The sequence below is a fragment of the Eulemur rufifrons genome, chromosome 17, assembly GCF_041146395.1.
Source record: "Eulemur rufifrons isolate Redbay chromosome 17, OSU_ERuf_1, whole genome shotgun sequence".
Classification (NCBI taxonomy): Eukaryota; Metazoa; Chordata; class Mammalia; order Primates; family Lemuridae; genus Eulemur; species Eulemur rufifrons.
The window spans coordinates 58,658,136-58,683,071 of NC_090999.1; the positions used below are offsets into that span (position 1 = coordinate 58,658,136).

The 24,936-nt window shown below is 32.1% G+C and overlaps 1 protein-coding gene and 1 non-coding gene across 3 annotated transcripts in view; one reads left to right on the top strand and one right to left on the bottom strand.

Moving 5' to 3' along the window:
- Positions 1–24,936, top strand: part of RASA1 (RAS p21 protein activator 1) — a 91,176-nt gene that overhangs the window by 21,149 nt on the left and 45,091 nt on the right. For both annotated transcript variants that reach the window (XM_069491971.1, XM_069491972.1), the window contains exons 2-6: positions 13,648–13,800; positions 15,039–15,174; positions 15,801–15,871; positions 20,782–20,899; positions 23,942–23,973. In XM_069491971.1, coding sequence (XP_069348072.1) covers positions 13,648–13,800; positions 15,039–15,174; positions 15,801–15,871; positions 20,782–20,899; positions 23,942–23,973 — 510 coding nt within the window. The remainder of the gene's footprint in view (positions 1–13,647; positions 13,801–15,038; positions 15,175–15,800; positions 15,872–20,781; positions 20,900–23,941; positions 23,974–24,936) is intronic.
- LOC138398488 (U6 spliceosomal RNA) lies at positions 740–844 on the bottom strand. The gene has a single exon (XR_011235979.1). It is a non-coding gene; the product is annotated as a U6 spliceosomal RNA (small nuclear RNA).

The following is a 24,936-nucleotide window of genomic DNA, read 5'->3' on the forward strand; positions in this document are numbered from 1 at the left end:
AATAAAGAGAGGGAATTACTGGCCAGGTAACAAGTGTCAACTATTTCATAAGCATGTCATACCATTTACTAAATTTTGCATAGCATTGTTCAGTTAAAGGAATTAGTGTTCTGTGGCCTTTTTGATAGTTTAAATAATTTGGGAACTTCTGCATTTTGGGTCTGTGCTCTTGGAAATCTGGAATGCACATTGATACAGGAGTCCTAAGAGTCTTTGATATACTAAACAAACTTTTTTGATTAACTCTGCTTTTTCTAAACTTAACGTGCTTAGTGATCGTTCTTTTCGGGGCATGTATTGAGAAACTTAATTAATAGCAGGTAGCTAGGTTTCTGTCTACCTGATGCTTATAGTGGAAGTAGTACGGAGGAAAAACCCATAGTTCAGACTTTGGAAAACCTGAGTTTGTGGTTTTAATGCTTTTAGTGAATCACTATTTTGGAAAAGTTAATTTAAGTTCCTCATGATTCAGTGTTTCCTTTTGTGAAATATGGTAACATTTCTCGTTTTCTAATTCACAGTGATGTTGATGTTTTATAATTATCAAAAGGCTATAATAAAGTATTTACTACAAGGTTTGTACATGGTTCTTGTTTCTTTCTTTTTTTTTTGCTTGTATATAAGGTACACAACACAGTGTTTGATACACATATGCATAGTGAAGTATACTACAGTCAAGTAAATGAATACATCATCATCTCACAGTTAACTTTTTTGTGTGTGTGGGGTAAGAATACATAAAAATATGGAACACTTAACAGATTTGCATGTCATCTTTGTGCAGGGGTCATGTTAATCTTCTCTGTATCATTCCAATTTTTAGTATATGTGCTACCAAAGTGACCTTTGTATTTGATTCTTACAGAAGAAAGGGAACGTTTGGCACCTATTTTCTGGTAGCAGGTGATATTGATGTGAATTGTCATAGGAATCAGAAACCTACATAGATGTTGAAAGAGAAAATCAAGTTGTAAGTGAATGACATGTTAACATTATATAGAGGCTTAGAAGGTATGCTGTTTTCTTGTAATTTTTTTCTTTGGACACATTATAATATGTGGCCAAGAAGAGATGACCCATAATGCAAGAATAGATAGATATTAATTGTTGCTTATTAAGAGTTAGAGGGATTAAGAGGAAGCCTCCCTAACTGGGAAGCTTATCCTATTATTGATATGGCATTAAATGTGATAGAAACATGATAGAGAATTTTTGGATGAAATCATATGTGGTTGATTAAAGTTTGCATAATTACCTAATGAACAGAGAAAGTGAAAAATGGTGAGAGAATCCTGAGAGTTATAGAAACACACATGCCAAAGAGACAGAAGGATGGATTTTCTAGTCATATTTTTGACCTCAGTGGGCATGAGGTATGTTAGTCATAGAAAGGCAGAACTGATGAGACAGGGCTAGGACCTGGTTCTGTGTCACCCATTGACTCAGCTCTTGGTACTGACCACTGAGTCTTAGGCTATTGAGCAGAACATACGTGAATTTTCAAAAGTTACAACAGTTTGGCCTGTGCAAACATTTAGCAGTATTGGGGGTTAAGGGAGATTCGGTCCAAGACGATGTAATAGGTAAGGGAGGGGGTAACAACTGGACAGTGCACTGTTGTGAAGTGTTTGGCGTGGATATAACTTTGCCTAATATTGTTTATACACACTCCCCCACACACATGCACATTCTGTATATACATACACACAAATATTTTTAAGCATATTCCCCTTTAACATTGAAAGTGTTTGTATAAAGAGGTTTTCTGTATTTAGAATTACTTTTTTTCCTTAAGTATTCCTTTTTTTGGAAGTATAACACATAAAGTGTAGTGTTCAGCTAAGTGAATTTTAACAAGTGGATGTACCTCTGTAATCGATGCTTAAATCAAGGAACCAGAATATTACCAACATCCTAGATGCCCTTTTGTGCCTGTTCCCAGTCTAATACCCACACCGCCTCTCCCAGGGGTAAACAGAATCTTGACTCTTATGCTATAGATTATTTTTGTCTTTTGAATTTTATATAATAAAATTGAATCATATACTGATTAGGTATCCCTTAATGCTTGAGATTAGAAGTGTTTTGGATTTTGAATGTTTTTGGATTTTAAAATATTTGCTTTATACTGGTTAAGTATCCCTGATCTGAGAATCTGGAATCCAAAATGCTCCAATGAGCATTTTTAATGAGTATTTCCTTGGACCCTCATGTTGGGGCTCAAAAGTTTCAGATTTTAGAGCATTTTGGATTTTGGATTTTTGGGTTAGGGACACTCAACCTATAATACATATTTTTTTGTGTGTTATTTAACTTTGCTTATGAGATTTATCCACGTTGTTGCATGTAGCATTGTTTTACTCATTGTGATTATACTACAGTGTATTTTCCTTTTTACTAGTGATAGACGTGACATTTAGGTTGTGTCTAGTTTTGGATATTAAAAATAGCATTGCTGTGAAATTTCTTGTAATGACTCTTGATGAACATATGTATACATTTATGTTATATACTAGGATTAGAATTGTTGGGTCATACGATATTGATATGATAAGCTTAGTGGATATTGCTGAATAGTTTTGCAAAATGTTTGTACTAGTTTACATTCCGAACAGCAATGTGTGAGAATTTCAGTTGCTTCACATTCTGTGCAGCACTTGATACTGTTTATTCTTTTATTGTAGTGATTTAGGTGGGTGGGTGGTGAAATAGCCCTTGAGGTTTTAATTTGTATTTTCCTGATATGATGCGAATGAAGGTATCTTTTTGTATGTTTATTGGCCATTGGGATAATCTCTTCTGTAAAGTGGCTGTTCAAGTCTTTTGCCCAGTTTTCTTTTGGCTTGTCTTCTTTTATCATGTTTATTGTTAGTTATTCTTTGTCCTGGCTATGAGTCCATTGTTGAATGTATATTTTACAGATATATTCAATTTTGTACTATTGTTTTTGGATGAACAAAAATTCTTAATTTCATCAATTTTCCTTGTATGGTTGGTGCTGTTTTGGTCATGTTTAAGAAATCTGCCTACCCTTAAGGATGTGAATACATTTGCTTGTGTTTTTTTTTTTTTTTTTTTTTTTAGAAGCTTTATTGTTTTATCTTTTTCTTTTTCATGTAACACAATTCCACAATATGAAATTGATTTTTGCTTCTGGAGCAAGGAAGGTCAAGATTCATTTTTTAAAAATATGGATATCTATTTGACTCATTTCCATCAACTAAAAAGCCCATCTTTTTCAGATTCAACATTGTTGTGAAAAATGGCAATGTTTGTGTGAGTTTGTTATTCACATCTCTGTTCTGTCCCGTTGATTTATTTCTACATTCTTGTAATTATTCTTGATATATAATAGCATAATTAATTGTTCTTCTGTAGGATCTATAGGATGTCCGTTTTTCATTACTGAAATTGATAATTTGTGATCTTTTTCATCATTTGTTCAATGTTGTGCTAGGATCTATCAATTTTATTAGTCTTTCCAAGAACCATTCTTTAATTTTTTCCTCAAGTTTTATGTTGTACCTTTGCTTTTGATTTCATTAATTCTGTTCTTTTCTATTTTCTTTCTGCCTTTTCAGGTTTAACTTTTTGCTGATTTTCTAATTTCTTAAGGTGGATACTTAAGTAATTGTTCTCAGTATTCTAATATAAGCACTTAAAGCTAAAGATTTCCCACTAAGTATGATGTCAACTGCAGTCACAAATTGTTATATGACTGATTTTCATTGTGATTTCTTCTTTGATTCAATAATTATAAAGGAGTATATTGTTTAATTTTCAAATAGATGGGAACTTTTACAGTTTTAGGGGATTCCTGATTTCTTGATTAATTCTATTGAGGCCAGAGAACATACTCTGAATGATTGTTTTGAAATGAGGCTTGCTTTTTGATTCAGCATATGGTCAGTTTTGGATAAATGTTCCTTGTTAACTTGAAAAGAACCTATATATTCTTTTTTGTTGCTGGATGCAGTTTTATTTATAGGTCAGTTATATTTATGAATCTTGGTTATATTTGATTTTTTTTTCTATTATCGTCTTCTTTTATCAACTATTGAGAGAAGTATGTAAAGGTTCCTGGCCTCTCAAGTCTCTTAATATTTATCTCACTAGCTTTGTGAGACTGATAAAAGTGCTGCTGGATTATTTTCCTCTTATTAGGGTCCAGGAGGAGGACCTGGGTCTTTTGAATGGATTCTCAACCTTTTGTTTTGTGACCACAAAAGACAAATAGTCTGAGGGAAAAAGTGGCTACTGAGTGGCACCTTACTTCTTCAGGTTCCATTTTCTCTGAAATGTTTACTCCTTAAGTTCCGATTGCCTCAGTATCTCTTGGATGATTTAAAACAATCTTTCTTTTTATTACTTTTATTTTTAATATTTTATTTGCCTTTGTAGCTATTCTTGGTAGGAGGATTATTTTGCTACAAGCAATGTAACAGGTGATACCTATTGTTGAAAAAAAAAACAACCAAAAAACGAATAAGTGTTCACTCTCTTATACCTCCCTAGTCTAACTGTTCCTAGTGGTAACCATTGCTATTGCATATGTGTATGTGTATTTGTATTTATATATGTATAAATATGCATATGTATAACATGTATACGTTTATTGTATGTATAACATATAGTCATATGTTGCATAATGACTTTTCAGTCAGCCCATAAGATTATGATACCATATTTTTACTGTACCTTTTCTATTTTTAGATATGTTTAGATATAGAAACACCACTGTGTTACAAGTTTTCTAATAGACAATATATATTTTCACACAGGGAAAAAATGTAATATATAAAAAAAAGTACTCTTTAGTTATAAAGATCCCCTTCAATCACTGACTCTCAGTTCCCCAGTTACACTCTCTAGGGTCAACTGTTTACCATTTCTTTGTATATTGATTTATTTAAAGATGAATTTTTCAGAACCTGTGTTATGCCAGGAATTCTATATGCTTAGGATAAATGAAAAAACAAATGAAGATACCTGCTCCTTTGCAGGTTACATTTTGCTAGTAGGAGAAAGGCAATAAATATGATAAATAAATAGTGTGAAATGCTAGAAGGTAATAAGTGCTATAGAAAAAAGAAAAAAGAATTGGAAAAGATAAAGTAGTTATTGACAGTGTCAGAAGAGTGGGTGCTATTTTAAATAGGATAGTCAAGATAGGACTCATTGAGTGAAATTAGTGTGCAAAGACTTGAAGGTAAGTTTATGGTAATACACACAGACAATGTGTTTGTATACTTCTGAATGTTTGAACTACCTTATTGTTTTAAGTAGGTACATAATTTTCTGTTGGATATACATAATTTATTTACCCTTATTTCTAGTGATTAAATAAGTTTTATCTTATGATATTGTAAACCGCTATAGTGATGATCCTTGCATTTGTTATGTGAGCACATATGAGCATTTAGTGTTTTGCCTGCTTTTGTTTTGATATATTCTTTTATTTCTTTTAAGAGATGGGGTCTGTCTCCATTGCTGGACTGCCGCAGCACAATCATAGCGCTCTTCTGCCTTGAACTCCTGGGCTCAAGTGATCTTCTTGCCTCAGCATCCCCAGTAGCTGGGACTATGGGGATGTGCCACCATGCCCAGATGATTTTTATTAATTTTTTTAGAGATGTTACCCAGGCTGGTCTTGAACTCCTGGCCTCAAGGGATCTTCCTGCCTCAGCCCCCCGAGTTGCTGAGATCATAGGCATGAGCCAGTGCACCCAGCCGTATTTATTTTTTGTACTGTCAAATCTCAATCTTCTTTGTGTGTATATTTCTTTGATTTTTGGTTTTTGTTTTGGCTTTTAAATAAGGATTATCGTATTCATCAAGATTTTATATATAAACCTATAATTTTTATAATTTGATTAAAAAATAATACTTTAATTTGGCACTTATTTTGGTATAGTTTAGGAATCTAAGTTGGTTACTTTCTAAACATCTAAATAGTTGTTCCAGCAATGTTTATTTGAATATTTATATGAATATTCTTTGTGATGTGCCTGCCATAATACATTAAATTTTTATATGCTATAAGGTCCTTTCCTAGGGTTGATGTGTATGTGCTAGTTGAAATATCTGCTACTTGTTGGGTGAGCTGGAGGGAGGGCTTTTAGAGGAAAAAGTGGAAGGTGTGCTGTTAATGATTTGACTAGAAGGAAGACTTATATTGTTGGCTGTGGCAAGTAGTGTCAAGGAGCTTGTTAATTTTGAAGATTAGTTAGGCGATAATTGTCTGGTTTGAGGTTCATTTCTTTGAAAGTTAAAAGTATTTGAAAGTAAGATATTCCTAAATAATTTATAAATAATTTCTGAAAATTTGTTAAAGGTAAGGAACATATAGAAAACCATCATGTAGAAAGTAAGGAAATTTTAAGGAATTTTGTAAGTGTATGATTTAACCAAAGAAAAGTAATCTAAAGAGACTGGATTTATCATCAAAATGTTTGTAAGCAGAAGAAAAATGTGAAAGTTAGGAAGTTAAAATCTGAAACATATTGGAATATAATGGTGGTCAGATTAATAAATTATTTAGAAATCCAGTTATTTCTTATTTAGAATTCCACAGTTATTTCTTATAACCGAGTTGATCTTATTTGAAAACAGTGGTAACCCAAAATTTGTAACTAATGGTGGCTGAGTAGGCTTGGCATGAAGAAATAGAGAGGATGGACTTAAAATTTTGGTTACAGTATTGGTGATGGTCTTGTGTTTCACATACGAGTTGACAGACTTAGCTGAGTCTGTTTAAGAACGAGGTTGGAATGGCTTCCCTGGGATTGATAGTCTCTCCTAGTCTGCTTTCACAAGAGTATTGGTTCTAAACCATGGGGTTCCCTGAGACCATTTCAAGAGGTCTGTAAAGTCAAATGATTTTCTTAATACTAGGGCATCGTTTGCCATTTTCACTTTCTTTACAGTTGCATTGATAGTACAAAGCAGTGACAGGTAAAACTTCCATGCCTTAGTATAAATTAATGGAGTAATTGCATTAACCAAGTAATTAATGCACCAAACTGTACTAGTAGTCATTGTATTCTTTGCTGCCGCATACTTGGAGAAAAAAAGAAGAAAGCCAATTTCAATTAAGAATGTCTTCTGTGGAGCAGTAAAAGTTATTAATTTTATTAAGTTGCAATTCTTGAGTGTATGTCTTTTTAGTATTTTGTGTATTGAAATGAAAAGTACACATAATATTAGTCCTGAGAAGTGCAGTGTTTTGAGAAAAAGCAGTTATGCGGTTATTTGAGTTTAGAGCTGAACTAGCCACTTCTTTTGTGGCCCACTGGTTTTACTTTAAAGAATGACTGACAAACTGCGGTTATTCTGACTTGAATATCTGGTGGATGTTTTTCTGAAAAAGAACTAAGTGAGCTTGTCACTTTAAGGAACATAAGTGGCAGTATTTGGTGCTTTCAGGCAAAATTTGAGCTTTCAGGCAAAAGTTAGAATTTTGGAAGCCTTATATCTGCAATTGTGAGTTTGAGAGCTTCCTGAATATTTAATGACTTTTCTGATGAGCTTGATAGTTGTTGTCAGAAGTTCCTAAGACCATGCTTAGGTTCAGTGATTTGCTAGAAGGATTAATAAAACACAACACAGCAAAGCTGTTATACTCACAGTAATAGTTTATTATAGCAAAAGGATACAAATTAAAATCAGAAATGGAAAAAGATGCGTAGAGCAGAGTCCAGGAGAGACTAGATGCAAGCTTTCAGTTGTCCTCTCCAAGTGGAGTCATATGGACAGTGCTTAAGTTTCCCAACAACAATGTATGACAACACATACGAAGTATTGCCAACCAGGAAAACTCACCTGAGCCTTGGTGTCCAGGGTTTTTATCAGGAGTCGATCATGTAGGCCTGAAGCACCCATGTGGCTGACCTTAGTATAACTTCATCAGTTTGACGCTAGAGGTCAAACGGATACTGTGTGGACCAATGCCCCATCAAAAATTACATTGTTAGCTAAAGTGTCTGTTGTGGCTCAAGACTTCTGGTAAACAAAGGGACTGTTATTAAACAGGATATTTCAAGGGCTTAGAATTTAACTTCTGGGTGCTGGGCAAGGGCCATACCTTTCTTTTGGAATATCCAGAATTTGAACAATATAGCCCTGCTAAGTTAATCCTTTACTGCATAATGATGTCTTAAGGAATGTGATGTTTTGATGTTGTAAATGAAATGCATTAATATCTTAAATATGCATTGCTTAGTGAGCCAGTATTTTTTCACTTGATCATTGCATGATAGGAATCATGATATGCATGAGTAAATAATAGACATTGGTTGGATATTTATAGATATGGTCAGAATTTATATTTTATCTAACTTATAAGTAACTATATTAAGTAATAATCTTCATAGACTATGGACCAAAACAATATACAGCAACAGATTGAATACAGAAGCAAATATGAAAATCCAACTGTTTTCTGTTAAGTTAGATACTAAACAATTGTACGAAAACAGTTCTCTGTTTTTAGGAACTTTCTGCACATACACTGTCAAAGCCTCTCACTAGTATAGATACAAAGCTGTTTTCTGGTAACTTGTGGACTCACTGATATCTTCTTCCATGTAGAAAAGGAGCTTTGTAAATTAAAGCTTCTGTGCAGTGCCAGAAGAGTCCAAGTTTACGGGAAAAGTTACTTGAGTGTACTCTTTGAATACTACAAATTTGCGCTAATTTCATCTGTGCTTTTATTGCCGCTCTGAAATTGTTCATGTCTTCTAGACTTCCAATATATTTTCCCTTAGCTTCTCTTTCTTGGCATTTTAACATACTGCTTGAGGCCTACCCCCTTCCTCAATAGATGGCCTTATTTACTACTTTATTGGAAGAATTGAATATATATATATTTTCAAGTTCACTCATTACTTTATTTGTGAACTTAAGGAATTAGACTTAGATGTCTGAGGATTTTTTTCATCCCAGAAAATTCATCTCAAAATAATTTTCTTTACTTTTTACCTTGAGACTACCGTGTATTTGTCCTTTACCATTCTAGGATTGTAGATGCTGTTTCTCTACCCATTCTTTTTTGTTTTTAAGGAAAAGATGACCTTCTTCCTTACTATGAGTAAGCATTTTCCTCGTATTCTTAAACTCATTTTTTCAGATTGCCTTTAGAGCTTTCCAATATCAAACATCCATCCCCCTTAACTTGTATAATAGATAGTTGTAATGAAACAGTTTTCATAAGGAGGTTAAATTTAGACTAATGGTACTGCCCTTAGATTAGGAATGAGGATATAAGGTTAAGATTCATTGCTGGGCTAATATGTTCCTGACATTTTGAAGGGTGCTTTCATATATATATATATATATATATATATATATATATATATATGAAATCCAGAGAATTAGTTCTACCCTAACTTTTAGTTTAACCTTCACAGATATTTACAGACTCCCTACTGTATGCAAGGTCCTTTGCTGAGAATGCTATAGGGGATATAAAAACCAACGAGATTTGGTCCTTTAGAGGAGGAGTTTATGGCTTACTATAGGGAACATGTAAAATAAGTACTATGAGATAGAAAAAGATTAACATCTAAATCTAGAGGAGTTTAAAGGAGGGAGGTAATATATCCAGTTAAGAGGGATAAAAATGACTTTAGGCAAATATACTTTAGACTGGACTTCAGAGTAGAATAGTGTTTTGACAAGCAGAAATGGAATGATAAATGTATTGAGAGAAGTGGTCAAGCACAGATAGTATTTGTGGACTAACAAGCAGTCTAGTTTGGCTGAAAAGGTAGGTTGGAGTCTTTAGTGGTGGTCTTTGAATGCCAAGTTGAATAGTTGGTACTTCATTTGGTATTGGATAGCCATTTGTAGACTTTTGAGCTATTAGAGTAAAATGATTAAGCCTGTGGTTTAGGAAGAAAGAGCCTATTAGGAAGATGAATCTTTCTATAGTTGTAGGAAGGATTGGAACAGTATGAGAGAGAAAGAGGGCCTGAATTAGAGTAATCAAAGGAATGGCAAACAGGGGAATAATTTGAAGGTACAGTATACAACTTGGCAGTAATTTTATGGGTAGGAAGATAGGAAGGAATCAGAGTTGCTTTAGCAGTTTTGAATCTGGACACAAGGAAAGATGCTGATGCCATTTAACAGTAAAGAGGCAGAGGAGTGTGTGTGTGCTGTGTGTGTTTGTAGAGGTAGTTGCTGAATTTTAGATTTGAATATATTCATCTTAAAATGAAGATTCTTAGCAAGTATTTGTTAATTTAAGCCTGGAGTTTAGGGAGAGAATTTAGATTTAGAAAGGGAAATTTGGGAATCGTCATCATAGAGGTTATATAGTTTCAGCTGAATTGGTATTGATATTTCCATGAGTAAGAATAATAGAGAAATTGAAAATTCTGAGGAAAAAACCCCATAGGAAATGTGTTAGTTTTAGGATAGCCTTTGAAGAAACTGAATAATCTTTTTACCTTCATTTAAAAAAATTTAATATAGGAAAAACACCTTGAGAGAGCATAGGAGAGAACTTTTTTATAAAACAGTGCCTAACACATAGTAGGTGCTTAAAAAATCTTTGTTGGATAAATAAGTGTAGTTTGGTTGGGATATAGAGTACTTATACGAAAATAATGGGCATATTGTGGAGAACTTTGTGTGCTGTAGTTGGTGATGTCCATTCCCTTGACCCCCACTGGTAGGATTATCGCAGAGACCAGATAAGAGGATAGATTTGAAGATAATTTGAACTTTTAAAGTGTTCTTTGAGGCATATTTTTCATATTTTTGTGGTGTTGAGTGAATGTTTTCTATCATTTCTTTGTGATGATACTACTATTTGTAGAGACAGAAAGTGTTGCATTTTAAAAAATTGAGTATTTTAGACAAATATCCACTAGGGTAGTGTCCACTCTTGGGGAGTAAGATATCTTATTGGGGTTATATTAATATTTTGAGAAGCCACATGCCATGTTATTTTGTATCTTGAAAAGAACTACATTGCAGACTTTAGAGAGAGAGAGAAGGTAGATAGCATTTTCTTGGCTGCTGGGGTTAAATAGAATATATACTTTTCTATGAGGGACTGGCACATTAGGGACTCTAAATCTTCTGGTAGATAAAATTTTTGTGTTTATAAAAAAGATTGTTAAAAAAAGTTGAGAAACATTGTTTTTGAGTAGAACCAAGGACTGGTGTTTAGTGGATATAGAAATTTACTTAGGGTCTATAAATCTGTGAAGTATCTGAATCAAATCTTATCACATTGGATTTATTGTGATTTATTTGTAAGGTATTTGTTTCAGTTGCATATGGTAATGCCATGTACAATTTAAATAAAATGATTATTTTTACCTAGTGTAATGCTAATGATTTTCTGATTTCCAAGTTTTTACATGGGATTAGATAGCAAGTTGTATCAGTTTAATTGAAGTGCTTTTGTTCTACTTTAACAGTAGCTTTAAAGTATCTGGGCAGATACATTTAAAATATTCTCGTTACTGTGAATCACCATGATATTTTGGAGTAAACCAGACAGATAATTCAAGAAATTCTTCTGACTTTTGATTAAGACCATTCAATTTTTTTTCTAGTACAACCAGAGTCTTGTAACAATTGAAATGTTTTTGAGAATCAGATCAACTACATATGTGCTTATAAGCTTATTATTGAACAATTTAATTGCAGTTTATAGTCATAATAAAAAATTGACATGTTTTGCTTTATGTGTTTGAAGTTTATGAGCTTTTGGCATGAAAGGGAATTACTAATATTCAGAAAAATAAAGTTTATTTAGATTAATGTCTCTGTCTTGAACTTAACCATTTTAATGCTCAAATCTTACAGAAAGTACATAGATATAAAAACTAAAAACAGTAAAGGTCTTAAGTCAGGTATTTATTATAAAATAGTGATCATGTAATGCCTTATGTACCTCTGTGTATCATCTTATGGTGACTTCACAAGATAAAGGAGGTTAACTCTTTTAATCTTAACATTTTGCTTAAAACACAATAGAAATTGAACAGATATCAAGGATACAAAAAGAGATATTTGCTTAAAATTTTCTTAATTTTGTCTTTGTTGGATGTACAAGTCTGCTTTGTGGGATAGTTCATTGCTTTAGGTAATAGATAATCTACCAGTTTCATATCCTAAGGGTATCTCATATATTTTCACAATGAAACAAACTTCCAGCCTGAATTTCAAAATTTTATTTTCACATGTCATTAAATTTTAGTTCTTCAAGGGATCTTCAGTGGCCTCTGGTCTAAACTTTTCCTTTCAGGAAAACAAACAAACAAACAAAAAACCCTGAGCTCTTGAAAGTTAAATTTACTTGTCAGTTGTCTCAAAGATAATGCTTGTAGTAAGGCTAGGAATTTAGAAGGATGCAATATTGATTATTCTTTCCTTTTCTCTAATACTAACAGTTTATGTTTTCCCTATTAAGTTATAATAAAACTCTATGAATAAGTTTTTCATTATTTTATTTTCAGCCTTATGCACAGACCTTTAAATAAATAGGTTGGTTTTAGAAGAAAACCAAAAATAATTTTTATTGAGGAGTTTTAATTTTTTGTGTTTTTGTTTTGTGTTTTCAAATAAAATACAGAGTCAAGAATAAAAAGCTTTTGTTACAGCAAGCTTACAAAAATAGTCATATTATAATAGTATAATAGTTTTATCATTGGCTTGTATATGATATATTATATAATTAAATATATCAATGTAATATGAATGTTTATTGTTTTCCTCTGCATGTTTCAAATTAGACTATAAGTATCTAAGGATGTTTGGATCAAGTATCAAAAATGTGAAAGTATTTCATGCCAATTACTTTGTAGATTTGTTACTATGCCCATATGATAATTACAGTCTATTTCTAAGTATGCTTCTGTTTATATCCATCTATGAGGCTTTTATAGGCATAGAATGGTAGCATGAATGATGCTAGTTATTTAAGCAGATTTTCTGATAGTACATAGGTAGAATATAATAATAGTTAAATTGAGAGCAAGAAGGTTAGAGGGACAAAGGTGCTATTTATTCTCCACATATTTGTTAAATAAATTTGGGAAGTTAAGTTCAAATCTGTGGTCATGGAGTAGATCATCTTAGCACCAAAGAGAATAATCAGCTTCATGTTGAAACAGGAAATTAGAATAGCAGCCTTTATGCAATATCATTCTGTTTTCCTATCCCAGAACACAAACTCTAAAATGGAATAAATGTTTTATTTTCTCATAGTTCTCTTGTGCCCTTGTTATGTCAAGTCTTGGTTCCTGAGTATATAGAGAAGTAGTAAATTAATCATCCAATTCCATTTGTCCATCTAAGTAAGGAGTTGATTGTGATAAGTGCTTACATTTTGAACAGATAGACTATCCTGGAAGTAGGGAGATGGGTAGAAATGGAAGAGATTTGTTTGGGAGATGATTGGGCCCAAGCTTATAGCACAAATTAAAAACTGAGTAAATGATTTTTTTTTTTTTTAAGAGACTGAGATTAAAAAGAATTGAGTTAAAATTGCAGTAACTGGTTCAGAGAAAAATGTAAATGTTTAAGTTACATATAGGTATTTAAAACCTCTTGTAATGTTTTTCAACTACCGATAGTAACTTTATGGCTGCTATTTTTGTTCTAATCTCTTATGTTTTTTCTTCCTAGGTGGTATCATGGAAAACTTGATAGAACAATTGCAGAAGAACGCCTCAGGCAGGCAGGGAAGTCTGGCAGTTACCTTATAAGAGAGAGTGATCGGAGGCCAGGGTCCTTTGTGCTTTCATTTCTTAGCCAGACAAATGTTGTCAACCATTTTAGGTAAGTCTTTATTCCTGTTATGAGGCCACATTGTGTAGCTGTTTTGATGTAGTATTCGTAAACATACCTGCTGTCATAAAGATGAATGACTTGTTGACATTTAAATAGTGGAGAAAGAAACTTGCTGTCATTTAAAGGCTTTAATCTGTGACTTAGAGTAGATGCTGTTGAATGTTTACATTTCTTGTTTAAAAATATTATTAATTGACTATTACTGTGCTAATCTTCATGTATTTATCACTTTTAAAGTATAAAGAATTATAAATAACCTTTGGTAATGCTGAAACAAAGGAAATGTATACTTTTAGACTACAGAGTAACAGAAAATATAGGAAACATTGTTTAAAAGTCAAGGTTTGTGCCCTTTAATTCATTTTAGTTAGCCTCACTATTCTGAAACTCTTTGCAGACATTTACTTCAGTGAAATAGTCATGTAGATTTTCAAGTACAGATATTAAAATCTGTATATGTAAGTATAATTACAGATGTATTCTATTTCATTTTTGTGGAAGAAATTAGAAAAAAAATCTAGTATTTATAATGTTAATTGGTAAAATGTTTGTGTACTCTTGATTTTGACATTTAACAATAAGCTTTAGGAGTACTGTCATACCACATGTAGTATGTGAAATTATTACTGTTCTTAATATAAATATTTCAGGGAATCTGTGAACTACTTTTAGCCAGAGAAAACTTATTAAAAATTGCTAATTTAGTCTTAAATATGGAAAGTGATGGGAGAGGTATCGGCATGAATTTTCAAATGTTTGATTGAATTATATAATTCAGGTTTATAGGCCTTATTTGTATTTCATATCAAATGCATGTATATGTTTAAAAGAAATAACCCCAAGAAATTTGCTTATGATGAAGATACTAATAATTGATATTTTAGTACAGAGATATGACCAATTGGGTGTCGGACATAGGTGGGGGGTGGGGAGAGGGGATGGGGGTATACCTACACAATGAGTGCGATGTGCACTGTCTGGGGAATGGACACGCTTGAAGCTCTGACTCGGGGGGGTGGGGGGAGCATGGGCAATATACATAACCTGAACTTTTGTACACCCATAATAAGCTGAAAAAAAAATAAAATTGATAAAGGGAGAAAAAAAAAGAAAAAGAGTATGAATTATGGATTTATGTCTTCATGAAACTTGGTTTTAAGAATTGGCTATAGAGATTTTTATTATACTGTTTTTTTTGTTTTGTTTTTTTTTTTCTGTCCAAATAGGATTATTGCTATGTGTGGAGATTACTACATTGGTGGAAGACGTTTCTCTTCATTGTCAGACCTAATAGGTTATTACAGTCATGTTTCTTGTTTGCTTAAAGGAGAAAAATTACTTTATCCAGTTGCACCACCAGAGGCAAGTAAAACTTTAATAAAGCATCTTTCAAAACTTTATTATTTCACTTTAATAATGGTTTTAGCTCTTGTTCAGTTACTTATGATGTTTATTATAATTTGAGAAGTACAATGTAAAATTTTAATTCTGGTTAAAATGTCAGAACAAAACTGACAACTTCTTTAATAAAAAAGAAAATAAATTTTTTATAATTTTATATTTACATAACTAGATTTTTTAAAATACTACTTTATAGTGATAGCTTAATAAATACTTTTCAATGTATGAGAAGTAATTATTGATTGCACAGTACTAATACTGAAGTTACTGCAAGATTTTGAAATGCTTCTATATCATCAAAGAAAGGTTAACTTATATGTTTCATGTAGTTTATTTAAAATTAAATGATCAATTCATATTACCTAATAACATTGGTTATATTTTTTAGAGAATTTCTATAAAAACGGCAAAAACAAAAACATTTCTAGGCACTAGATGTTCACAGTTTCAGTAAAAATTAATTTGAATAATCCTGTGGAGTTTATAATGTGGATTTTTATTCGCTTTAATTTTGTGTGAATATATGTCTTTTGACTTTGAGACAAAAAGACTATTTATCTTTTTAAATCTTTTTTTATGGTTTCTAGCCAGTAGAAGATAGAAGGCGTGTACGAGCCATTCTACCTTACACAAAAGTACCAGATACTGATGAAATAAGGTATTTTATAATATGTTTTCCTATATAGGCATTTGAAAGAGCTAGACTTTGAAGATTTATTGCTCTTAGACTAGGAAGGTTTTGAAATTTGAGGAAATGGCATACAGCAATGTAAAAGTGCTTTTAATATTTGGTCTGTTGTTCCTGTACTCCTGGGTTGGTTTATGTGAACCAGGATTTGGATTAAGGTGGCAGTAGTGAAGATGACAGGAGAAATAACTTTTATTACACTGTCTCTGACAAAGTAAGGAGCATTTTCTTATAATCTATACCCTATTAAATTTTTATTACCATGTGGCATTTATGCCCCAGTTATAAATAATAGTCAAATGATAATTAAACTTCTTCTATAAATACAGTGGGTGAATAATTTTCAACCTTAAGAATGTTACTGAACTATAGAACATGATAGTTTTTTGTTTTTATTTTTTATATAAAATTTGATTTATTTTATAATTTGATAGTGAAATTATCAGTGTCTTTTTGTAAGCTATTTAACTTTCCAATAGAAACTTTGTTTCTTACCAGTAAATCATTAAGGCTACTTCTGAATAATTACTGATTATAAATATATAGTTTTTTATTGAAATGAATAGCAGCATTTAAAATGTAGTGAAAACTTTTTTGGGGTACTAAAAATTTCTGAAAATTTGGTACTAAAAAGCAAAGATTCATTGTTCTCTATTCTCTAGTAGGTTCCAGAAAAAAAAAACCCACAAAGATTCAGGTATCTGAGTCTCAAAATAGAAATTTTATTTTTATATGGTTGTTCTCAAAATAATTAATTCTCACTTAATTCTTATTGACATACTTTTTTATTTGTGATCTAAGCTGGAAAGGCCAATAAAAGAAAGAGAAAGGAGAAAATATATATATTAAAGAACAACAGTGATGAATTGCAAATTCAGGCATTTTAAATAATTTGTAAATTTTCATTGCGATCATCTAGAACAGCAGTTTTCAAAGTGTGTTCCCTATAATGCTGGGGATCTTCCAGATCCATTTAGAAGGTTCATATATTTATTAGTCAGGGTTCTTCAGAATAGACTTATTATGAGGAATTGGTTCACATAATTATGGAGGCTGACAAGTCTCATGTCTACTGTCTGTAAGCTGGAGGACCCAGGAAAGCCATTGGTATAATTCAGTCCAAGTCTAAATGCCTGAAAACCAGGAAAGCCAATGGTATAAATCCCAGCGTGGGGGCAAGAGGAGATGAGATAATGTCCCAGCTCAACTAGTGTGGCCGAAAAAAGGGGTGAATTCCTCCTTCCTCTACCTTTTGTTCTATTTAGACCTTGAAGGAATTAACTGGATGATGTCCACCTACACTGGGGATGACAGAGATTGTCATCTTTTTTTTTTTTTTGAGAGTGAGGCTGTCTTACTATCTTGCTATGTTGCCTGGGCTGGCCTCAAGCACCTGGGCTAAAACTACCCTCCCTCCTCTGCCTCTGCCTGCAGAGTAGCTGGGGTTACAGGCATGGTCCACCATGCCCATCTGGTGGGATAGGGTCCTTTCATTCAAATGCTAATCTCACTAAATCCACTGATTTAATGCCAGTCTCATCCAGAAACACCCCCACAGACAAACCCAGAAATAATGTTTAATCTGGGCACTCTGTGGGCCACCCAGTCAAGTTAACACATAAAATTAACCATCACAATCCATGAGACCAAAATTATTTTCATATACTATGACTTAATTTGGCCTTTTCACTGTGACTTTTATAGTGATGGTGCAAAAGCAATGGATGGTAAAGCTGCTGATGTCTCAGTAAAAATCAAGGCGGTGGTGGCACTAAAGTGTACAGTATTTGTCACTGCCACACACTTGGAGTTAATCAAAACCAGTTTCACTTGATGAGGCAGTAAAAAATATTTATTAAATTTCAACCCTTGACTACACATCGTTTTAATATTCCGTATGATGAAATGAGAAGTACATATAAAACACTTCTGTGTACCATGTTCAGTGTCATGAGGAAAAGCAGTACGTTGAGAGCTGAATTAGCTTGCTAATACACACCATTTTTACTTGACTGGCAAACTGTGGTTATTCAGACTCAAGTGTTTGACATATTTTTGAAAAGGAACAAAGTGAGAATGTTATTTCAAGGAAAATAACTAATTGTATTTGTTGCCAATGACAAAATTTGAGTTCTTGAGCAAAAATTAGAATTTTAGAAACCCTATAATGGCATTTAAGAGCTTGACAGCTTCCCAAATAATGACTTTTTTGATGAGATTGGTTGTGATATTACAGAATGAGATGTTTGATAATGTATTATATATTAACAACTGAAAGATATACATAGCTCAACGAACCAATATTTTCTAAATGATTAATGAGTGATATTACAAAATCATGCATGGGTAAAAGATACATTTAATGTGCAAGGTAGACCAATGGATGTCACTGGAATGCTTAGAGAAAGTTCATTGATATGTAGTTTTAGATTCCACATTACAACTAACCTTCAGGAAAGCACCATTTGTTGAGTTTTCAGTGTAATATCATGGAATATCTATAATTATTTGAAAAGGCTATTAAAATACTTATCTCTTTCACAATTGCATGTTTATTTGAAGCCAGATTTTCTTCATATAGTTCAAGCAAAAAATCATATAGCAACAAATTGAATGTAGAAACAGATATGAGAATCCAACAGTTTGCAGTTAAGCCAGACATTAAAGAGCTCTGTAAAAATACAAAATGATATTCTCACTAAACTTGTAAAAGTTATAATTATTTAGTCATATTCTTTAATGAGATATATTATTTTAAAAGGAATTAATAAATATTTAAAGACTTTTAAAAATTCTAATATGATAAGTATCAGTAGATATAATACATATAAATAAAATCCATTTATGATATCAATTTTTAAGAGTATAAAGGGGTCCACAGAGACCCCCCCAAAAATTTTCATAACTGCTGACTAGGAAGATGGAAGTTTAAACAAGAATTAGAATGTGTAAGTTTTAATTTGATGATATAAACTTGTATGAAGTTATGAGTCTTTTTTAAAAAATTTGAGTATACTTATGAATTTTTTAAGGTAAAAACATCTGAAAATGAATAAGATTTAAAGTACTTTAACCCTTTTGGGGGGAAATGCAAAATAATACAGACAGAATTTTAGGGTCATCTTATTTATACTAGTAAGCTTTTTGTTTTTTTAAGTTTTTGTTTTTGCACTGTAAAAAGTTGGTATAGCAACAATAACAGAACTTGAAAGTTTAAAAATCTCTTATGACTACTTTTGACCAAGAAATGAACTTTGCCAGTTTTCATTTCTGTTTTAGTTCTTGTCCCTGTGCACTCACTTCTTGAACACTTAGTGATTTTCTTTAATGTGCTAATGTAGCTGGTTCTAGAAAGGAATAATTCATTTGATTGAGTGATAATGTCTACCATTCCTCTGAAGTACTGGCTATCATAAAGAAGGGTTGTAGAAGCAAGATAGAATGCAGTGTTCTGTGATTATTCAAATACAGTGTAAAAAAATGTGTACAAGTTCTGTTTGCTGAAACCTGTCCAAGCAGCAATTTGAGATAGTTTAAACAATTAAAACTTTCAAGGATATGAGAACTTTTTATTCTTCATTCTTACTTAATAGAACTTTGGTTTGTGAATTTTAAAACTGAAAGGAAAATAGCTGAAAAATATATGACAGATATGGTTGTAGATAGAGAGTCAGTGGTAGTGTCCAACTAATCTTGAAACCTTAAGTGTTCAGAAGCGTTCTTTTGAGCCTGAAAGGAAAAATTCAGGGAATTTTTTGATGGTTTTATATTGATGATATATATCAGCAGCTTCTTGCTCCCTTTATTGTGCGGAGGTTGAAAACATAGAGGTTCAAATGAAAGGAAACTGAGTTGTATATGTGACCCCCTCCTCTGAAATTGATAACACAAAAAAAATGCATGCTGTCTAATACTATATCCCCTGGTACCACTTTCAGAGAAAACATGCTATACTCATTGGATGATGGTGTCTGAGTGGGTTAAATAAGCCCTATTTTTTTTTTAATAAGAAAAATGTTAATTGGCATAAGCATCTCCATGATAAAGTTAACTGTGTTTATCTAAAATAAACTTTTTGGAGTGTTTTATTGGATGCATCCTCTTTGATAATCAAGGTATTTATGCATTTAATAAAACATCTTGCAAGAAAATGTATTTAATCGTTCATAGTGAATTTCTTTTTAATTGATATAATTATACATATTTATGGGGCACATGTGATATTTTTATACATGCTTACAATGTATAATACAGTCCCATGATTTAAAGGAGGAAATCTATTCCTCATTTCACTTGCCTCAAAGGGAAGAAAAACAAAAACAAATGAAGAAATAAGACTTTCCTTATTCTTGTACTAAATTTTTCTACATATTTGACTCCACTGGTAGTATTTTATAAAAAATAAAATAAAATACATAAACTTTTTCTGAAGTAACTCTGTATCTTGTATATGTATATGTTAATTATATTTATTTTGTGTTTTTGATTTTATAGCTAACCTACATCTGAAAGTAATAACATTAAAACTTAAATTTTTCAACTTAATTTTCTTGGAGTTACACTCAAAAGCCTGCAATACACATATAATTAGTTACTGTTTATAAACATTTTAGTTCAAATCTAACAATAATTCATGATATAGATAGTTCAGGTACTATTATCAAACCCATTTTACTCATGAGGAAATTAAGATATAGATTATTAAGTGTCTTCAGAATTTTGCATGTAGATAATGCCAGAAACAGGACAAAAATTTAGGGTATTTGACTCTAATTCTTGTATTTTCCAATATCATATTATCTCTGTGTTGTGGTATATGGCTATTCAAATTTCCTTGTTTAAATTTTTAATTTTAATAACTTTATGATTGCTATTTTCAGTTTCTTAAAAGGAGATATGTTCATTGTTCATAATGAATTAGAAGATGGATGGATGTGGGTTACAAATCTAAGAACAGATGAACAAGGCCTTATTGTTGAAGACCTAGTGGAAGAGGTGGTAAGTTTTATTTTTTTCTTCTCAGTTCCAGATTCTAAATATTTTATAAGATTTGGAACTTGTCTGTGATCAGGGAAAGTAGGTGTGAATACATTCTTCTGTGAAAGACCTTAATTGAAAAGTATAAGGAATTTTTCATTAAAATCTATTTACTATTAGTAAATGCTATTTATTTATAGCAAAATTAATCAAGCTGGCATGTTATAATACATAGCTGCCAATTTTCAGAAAGCTTTCATGAGTTTCCGTGAATTAAAAATGTATTAACATACTAACACATCTTTTAAGTAAGAAAAAAATGTATTAACATTTGGGCTTATTTTTATCCCTTTTTTGCCCTCTTGTTCTTCCCCATAAATGAAATTATGGCAAACTGATCATGGTTGTACATGTTTGGTTTCAGATCCTTTATCTTCCAAGCATATGCATAATTTTCCAGTAACTTTGTAAAAATTCAGTTATTACACATATATTATTACATGATTCTGCATTTTGAATATTCCCCTTGTTTCTGTTGCTATCACATAATATATTATTAGTTGTCTTATCACAGTATAAATTACCATATGTGTGGATTTTTTGAAAACAGGTCAGCAGTTTCAAGCAGCATTTGTACTTTAGAGATAACAGTGTCACTGAAATATATCAAACATTATATTAAAATTTTTGAATTCTCTTTTTCCTTTTGGATTTGTCCAGTGGGATGTAATGGATTTCTGTTGTCTTTAACAACTGTCACAGTTACTGTTTTCAAATTATGCCACAGACCTGATAATATGTTGAAACCTGTTTATTGCTCCAGGAAGATGGCAGTGGAGAATATTCTTCTTTGCTCTTAATTCTCTTGTCTGCCTATCTGGCACCCAGATCTTGGTGTATAGAAGTAAAACATACTGAGGAAAAGTGGAAGGAGTTGAGGAAATGGTATGATACATTCCACACTCATATTCACATAGTTACCTACTAGTACAACAGTTGGAATTACAACTTTTAATTCCCAGATTAGTTTTATGTATTCTACAGGAGGAGAGAGTGTTATTCCATATAGGCAAGAAGTATTAAAACTGGAGCATCTATTGTCTGTGTTGGCTTTCTTATAAAATTTGTTAGTTAAACTTTTATGTTGGATTTCTCTCTCCCTGCTATACTACCTACCCCCTTCCTCCTCCTCATTATTTAAAGGAATTGCAGTATAGTTGGATTTTCTTGAGCTCTTGGAATTCTGGATCAATTTAAAAAGAACAAGTTCACTTGATATGAGTGAACAGTGTGATGTGGCTGCTAAAAACGAATATAGTCATACTTTGAATTAATAGTGCAATAATTACAAGTTAGAATTATAAATAGTTTTCACTCCAATATTTAGAATAATTTTTCACAGTGGGCTTTTATTGTAAGATAGTGAATTCCTTATAGATTGAAAAACCATTTGGACATTGTCTAGATTGTGAAGATGTTTTAGGCATTCAGTTAGTGGTTGGATTTAAGAAATTTCCCCTCTAAAATTCTAATTACTGTTCTCCAAGCACATTTATACTTTTATGTTTTAACTCTAGAATGTATGCTCTGTGAGGGGAGGGATTTTTGTCTGATTCAATGATATATTCCCATTACCTAGAATAGTGTCTGGCATTAGTTGGCATTCAGTAAATGTTTGTTAAATTTATGAATGTTTCTTAAATTTATGAATGTTTCTATGCCTATACTATTCACTCTTCCTTGACACTCCTGCCCTGATAGACTGCCTTGTAAAATTTGATTCATTGCTATCAGTTCAGTTCATGTGTCACCCCTTCTTTCACAGGGGTTTTAATTGCCTTTCTAGGTTATCTTAGGCTAAATTGTTTCCTCCTGTGTTTCCATAGCACTTTGTTAATTCTACATTCTGTTACATTGTATAAATGAATTTATTGTTTAAATTTCTAAAAGAAAATAACTCCTTTTGGGCAATGATAATGCTGTTCATTTTTATAGGTTTTTTTTTTTTTTTTTTTAGTATACTGCCTAGGATTTAGTATGAATTCAATGAATGTTTGCTTTTAGTTTAATTAGGTATTTAATGAATGAGGATCAGATTGAGGGAAGTAAATCCATCTATAGTTAGCCCATTTTTCTACTCCTTCCTTTGTTATTTATTCACTGAGAACTCAGTGCCAGGTGCTGTGCTAGCTATTATGACTGCAGTTCAACAGAAATTCAATGAAAACTATGTACCCAGCATTGTGCTGGTGCTTGTGCCGGTGGTGGGTGTCAAAGAATGGCAAAGACCTTAAGATGCATATAGCCACTGTAGTGGAGTGAATAATACTAGTGTATCTTAAAAAATAGGAATATAGTATAGAGTGAAGTTCAAAAGATGATAAAAGGAAGGATGTCTTTTGTATTCAAAGTAAAAGTTGATATTCACTTTTTAAGAGCCCAAAATGTCTCACTGAGGAGGTAGCATTTGAGATGGATCATTCCTAGATGTTTATCTAACAGGTAGCAAGCAATATATGCGGAAAGGATATTCTAAGAACAAAAAGAACAAGCTACAGTGGTGGGGGATTGGCAAATAGGTAGTTACATGTAACCATGGTTTAAGTACCTAAAGAGACTTGTTAGTATGAAACAGGAAATGTGGACTTGAATCCTATGATAAAGAAGTTTGGTTACAGAATGAGAGGTGTGTAGGCAGTAGAGAGGTATTAAAGGTTTGGTTTTAAAAACGTGTTTTTGTTTGGTTTGGTTTTTCTTAATGCAGGGCAGAGCTGCAGTTGAAACTGATGCATCCAGATTGGAGTGGTGGGGTGGGACACAGAGGTAATTATACTAGTTGGGCTACTGTAATAGTTTAAAAAAAGGGGGAAGGGGGTCTATATTAGCGTATGGCAGCAAGGATAGAATAATAAGGGAGAGAGTTAGGGAAAGATATTTCTTGAACAGAAACTTCTTTTATACACATATAGGGAGATATGTTTGAAGATATGATTTTTATGAATTTTAATAAAAGTAGATTAATAGTTCGTTATATAAAATACTGTCTTAATGTCTTCTCTTTAGGGCCGGGAAGAAGATCCACATGAAGGCAAAATGTGAGTTTGTGTTAATTATTAAAAGAAAAAAAAATTGTAAACTTACTAACTGGAAAACTTTGGCCAAAAAATATTTTAAAGTGTTTTTGGAGTGACTTAAAATTTTTTTTTATTTGACTCAGGAGACTGATGTCTAAATATTTTCTTAAGGATCCAGTGATAAAGTTTTATTTTTAAATAAAAGGTAGCCTATACTCTTGTATCATCAAACTAAAGACTTTCAAGAAACATTACATTTATAACATTGTGAATGTCACAGTTTCTCACATTTTTCTATATTATTGATTATTCATAGTATTTCTTTTTGTTTTTCTTTGCTGATTGTGCTTTGTAAGTATTTCTTGTTTTTATAGCCACATCTTTTATGCATTTTATGGTTCAGATTTTTGGGGGGGAGGTGGTCAGAGAACTATTTGCCAAGATAATGGTTCTTTACCATTTTAATAAGGTTCTGTAAGGTTTTTCTTTTGATAATCTTTCAGACTGACTTTTTCAAAATCTTAACCATTAATCCAAATTCTGTCTTACTCATATTATTTTAAGAGACTGTTCATATTCTAATATCTTTTTAGTAGAATTTTTTCTTACTATCCTGTCAAGATTAGGTACGTGAATGGAATGTAAAGCTTGCCTCAAGTGTTTGCGTTTTCTGTTTTCTAACTACTAGAATTTACAAACATTAAGCTGAATACTCCATTTGCAGTCACCCTACTTAGTTCCCCACCCTTCCTTAAATGGAATATATAAGATATTATATCTGAGTTTATTTTTCCTACTATTTCATGGAGCTATAAAATAGACTCTGTTAGTGAGACTGTCTCTTGTTGATTGTATTAAAGTCTCCCTCCTACCCATATTAGGAGTTACAAGTTCTAATTAGTGCTTGGAAAAGTCAGATAGGTAACTTACATAAGAAAGTGAAATGGGTCAGGTGTATATTTTCCCATTTTTCTCTAAACACAA